General features: G+C 54.5%; 1 protein-coding gene across 1 annotated transcript; it reads right to left on the minus strand.

Annotated features, from left to right (window-relative positions):
- Nucleotides 1-1248: 1248 nt before the first annotated feature.
- Nucleotides 1249-2712, minus strand: KCNE5 (potassium voltage-gated channel subfamily E regulatory subunit 5). The gene has a single exon (XM_059910780.1). It carries the CDS (start codon nucleotides 2592-2594, stop codon nucleotides 2157-2159), a length of 438 nt encoding a protein of 145 aa, XP_059766763.1. The 5' UTR covers nucleotides 2595-2712; the 3' UTR covers nucleotides 1249-2156.
- Nucleotides 2713-4185: the final 1473 nt, after the last annotated feature.

Below are 4185 nucleotides of genomic sequence, written 5' to 3' on the forward strand. Positions count from 1 at the left end.
CTGCCTTTTTTTTGGCAATATATATTTTTTAATGTCTATGAAAAATAGTACAGATGCTTACAAAATTTCAACACCTAAAGCAGTGAGGATGCTTCATTATCAAACAACCTCGTGTCCCCAGTTATGCCAGATCAATGAGGGACATTGTTGTACCAGAAATTCAAGGCTGAGGCCTGCCCTCCCCCACATGCCCCTGGCATGGCTGGGTATCTGTGCCCTCCCTCCGCATCCCACTCAGGCCTCCCTGCCTGGCCCTGAGATGGCTCTCACAGCATCACCTCTCTTCGTCTCGTTATCTTGGACCACTGCCCAATCCCTGGCCCACACCTGCAAGGAAAGGGGTCGACCTTAGGGCTGGAACTAGGACTGGAGAGGAGCCAATGGGGTAAGGCCAGTATATCTTAAAGGAGTGAATCCTGGGAATGAAAGTAAGTTCATTTAACTTATTAATAGCTCCAGTAAAATACCATATGGGCTACAAGGTCAAAACCAATGCCTTGAATGAGGCTTGTGTATTATCAGTGCATTTTAAGTAACCCATAATATCTTTGTCCTGCTATAACTGAGAAACCAGTTGTCTTGAAGCAAGTTGGCTTAACGCTAAGAGGTGATTTTATGTGTGTTTGATGAGGTCCAAACAGCCACCATCAGGTATAAGCATTTAAGCCCTAAGCAGGCAAGTTTCTGATGACCTTCAAAGAAGGAGAATAAATCAATAAGCATACACCTCTAAATTTACCCATCATTGGTTAAGACAGCTTAGTTCAAGCATCTCCTCTCTGACTTAAGATTTACACTCTTTGGTGGCTTTTTCTCTTTTAATAAGCCGCTTCTTTGAGAGAGTTATGAAGGTGGCTTCTAAAAATTAACTTTGATAATAGCTAATAGTGATGGGTGTGAGAGGTTGTTTTAATTTAAAGTGTATCCTGAAAAACTGCAAGAGGTAAGTGGGAAATCCTTATTTAGCATTGTGATATTTGAAAGCGCTTCAGAATTAAGGGGAAAGGAGTGGAGAAGTAAGAAAGTAGTTATAACTTGGAAACACTTGAAAAAACAACCCATTTAGCCATACATAAACCCTTTTCTTCACGCACAGTGATATCTGTTGCATTGGAACTGGATATATAGATATAGGTAACAAAACAACCCAACTCCCCAATCTAAACATTATTTCCAAAAGCAAAAAGGGTTCCTTCTCTATATAGTACTGGGTCTCAAGGCTGGGATCTTTGAGAAAAGAGTCTCAGGTTATTGTTTAAACGACCTTTATTACCTGCCTCTGACATTCCCCAGGTTACAGAGCAGGAGACGACTGAGCCTCATGTTCCATGGATGAAGCAGACAGCTGCCATGACAACTGAATCGATATAGGAGAGGCATTGGGAAGTATTAGGGTGATACGCCCAGCAATGGTTCCCCATGGCAAAAGATGGCAGAGCTACTCAAAATTAGGCAAGTTACCTTCAGGACGACAACTGGATGCAAGAAAACCATACAGTTGGGGGTAATAGGTCTTCCCCACCCTCTGAGCCCCCCATCCCCCTCCAGTCCCATTAAGTCCATTCTATGCCACAGACTGGTCCTAGTGTCCTGCTAGCTCCCTGCTGACGGAGGAGGGAGGGAAAAGATGTCTGAGTTCTCTTCATTTTCTTTGTCTCTGTCCCTAAGGCAACAGGAAGCTGGAGCTGCCCCAGCCGGCCTGGCAGTGATGGCAAGCCCGTTGGCTCTGCAGAGTGAGCAGTCCCTGGCAGCCCCCGGAACAGCTGCCAGTTAGACGGCCCAGAGTTCGGATAGACTTCATTGCTTCAGTTCAATGCCAAGTGTTGGACGTGTTGGATTCAGTTCCCAGAGGGCTGGAGCGTGCTGTCAGGGCCGTCTGAAGACAAGAGAGCAGAGGCAGTTTAGTGCAGTGGGTTGTGCGGGGTCTGGGGGAGGCGGGGGAGAGGAGGGAGAGGCTGGCCCGGAGCGGGTAGGGTGGTGCTTCTTCCAGGGCCTTCCAGACAAGGTCTCCTGGCCTCTCAACGTTGTCCGGGCCTCAGGTGAGGAGAGCCCTGGAAGGGGAGGAGAGGAAAAGGCGGCAAGGCAGGCGGGTGCCGCGCCCAGGGAGGAGCGAGCTGAGGAGGGCGCGGGCGAGCCAGCGAGCTGGGGCGGCGGTTCTAGACCCCCTCGGCGCCCCGGGCGAGGGCCGGGGCGGGCAGCCCGGCGGGGGCGAGCTGGCGGCGGTCCTCGGCGGGCGATCCGGCGGCTGTCTCAGCGTCTGCGGCGGCCGGGGCACCGCCCGGGAGCCACTCGTGCTGGGCGCAAGCCTGGGACGGCTCGTCCTTGGCCTCGACGAGCTTGCGGGAGCGGGTGTAGGCCAGGATGAGGCCTCCGGCCAGGCAGGCGTAGAAGATCATGATGAGCAGGATGTAGAGATAGGCGTCGTTGCCCTTGGCGCTGGTCACCTCGCGGCCCACGAAGGGGTCGGGCACGACCCCCATGCCCATGCTCGGGCCGGGGCCGGCGCCCAGGCCGCTGGCGTTGCCCCGGTGGTGCAGCTCCAGCAGCAGGCGGCTCAGCAGGGTCCGCAGCCGCTGGCTCTCGCTGCAGTTCATAGCTGTCGGGGAGTGACACGGCGGCTCCAGATCGCTGCTGACCTTGCCCCCGGGCCGGGCCGAGGGGATGCGGGCGAGCGGCGGCGGCTGCACCCGGCTCCCGGGCGGGCGACGCAGTGGCTGGGGGACCCCGCCGCCCGGGCCTCCTTATCCCCTCACCCCGGCGCCTCCTCCCCTTCCCCACCACGCCCCCTCGGCCCGAGGCCGCCTCTTCCCAGGCTCCGGCTGTCTCGCCGCCCCGGGGAAAGGGGACAGCTGGTGGGGGGGAGGAGAAGGGGACGCGGGAGGGGGCGAGGCCGGGAGAGGGGCGGAGGGGGCGGGGGCGCGCGGAATGCGCGGGGCCCCGGGCGGCAGAGGCTGGCAGGGTGGCTCGCTGGGGCCAAGCGTGGACCCCGGGCTGCGGAAGAGAATTCCTTCCACGTTCTGGCCACCTGCCCTGCAGGCCCAGCTTTGGCCCAGATACAGCATCTGGCCCCCACGAGGCGGGCCCTGCACCGGGGTTCCATCAGCACTCACGAAACGTGGCAGCCTAGACCGCGGGTCCACATCTCAGGGCGGGTGACTACTCCCACAGACAAGAAGCCTGGCCTATCTTTCCAGCCCTCACTGCTTCCCCTGGACCGAGGTGAGCATCTTATTCAGAAGATGCTCAGGACAAATTTGGTGACTGAAGTGGAGTAGGACGCCCGGGGCTTCCAAAAGAGGTTTCTGATATTATACCAGCCTCCTGGGAAGCACCCCTGCTCTGATTTCCTATCACATTTTTAGAGGGGCCTCCACATCTTAGCGTGTGAGTGTACCATCCATGATATGACCCTGTTTCCCGTGGGCGGCAAGCCATCTTCCCAGAAATGCAACCAAGTTCTTCCATTAAAAGGAGCAGGGACATTTAAATGGCCCTTTGGCTACACTCCCTAGACGTCTCGGGATCTGAAAAGTGCCAGTTCTAGAGAATATGCTTACCTCCACATCCAATTAGCCAGATACTCAGCTCTGTGCCTCTCTGGGGCTTGGGAACAGGTCTAGGCCCTGCTGGCTCATGAGGCAGCCATTTTTTTCTCAGAGGGTATCTTCCTTTAGGGGAAAACAAGTCACTAAGACAGAAATAAATCCATAGTATGTCAAACTGGAAACAGACTGGGATTCACAAAGGGAAAGTGCTCAAAGCATTGATTTCTAGACAGCGAGTAGGAAAAAAAAAAATGAAGTAGTGCTGGTCAGGTCGGGTTGTATATGATTGCCAAGTAAGAACAGAAGGAATGAAACAAAGCTATATGCCTTTATGTATCCCTTGCAAACCAAGGTGCCTGTTCAAGACCATCCGGTCCAGGGACCATTCAATCTTCAGGGACCATGGGTTAAAAAAAGAAGGTTTTCTGATGCCTCTGCTTCAGTCACCCTTCAGTCCTCTGTCCACTCCGGGCTGTAGCCTTCTGTGTGTTGGAGTGAGGTTGGCACCAAACTATATCCAGGGTCTCAAACAGAGCCTTGCTTAACAGCCTCTGCATACATCTTAGAGACATTCCACGTGCCCCTGACCAATGGCTCCCTCCTAATCACCTTGCCTCAATGTCCTAGCCTCAGAGGGGCT

Source organism: Balaenoptera ricei, chromosome X, assembly GCF_028023285.1.
Source record: "Balaenoptera ricei isolate mBalRic1 chromosome X, mBalRic1.hap2, whole genome shotgun sequence".
Lineage (NCBI taxonomy): Eukaryota > Metazoa > Chordata > Mammalia > Artiodactyla > Balaenopteridae > Balaenoptera > Balaenoptera ricei.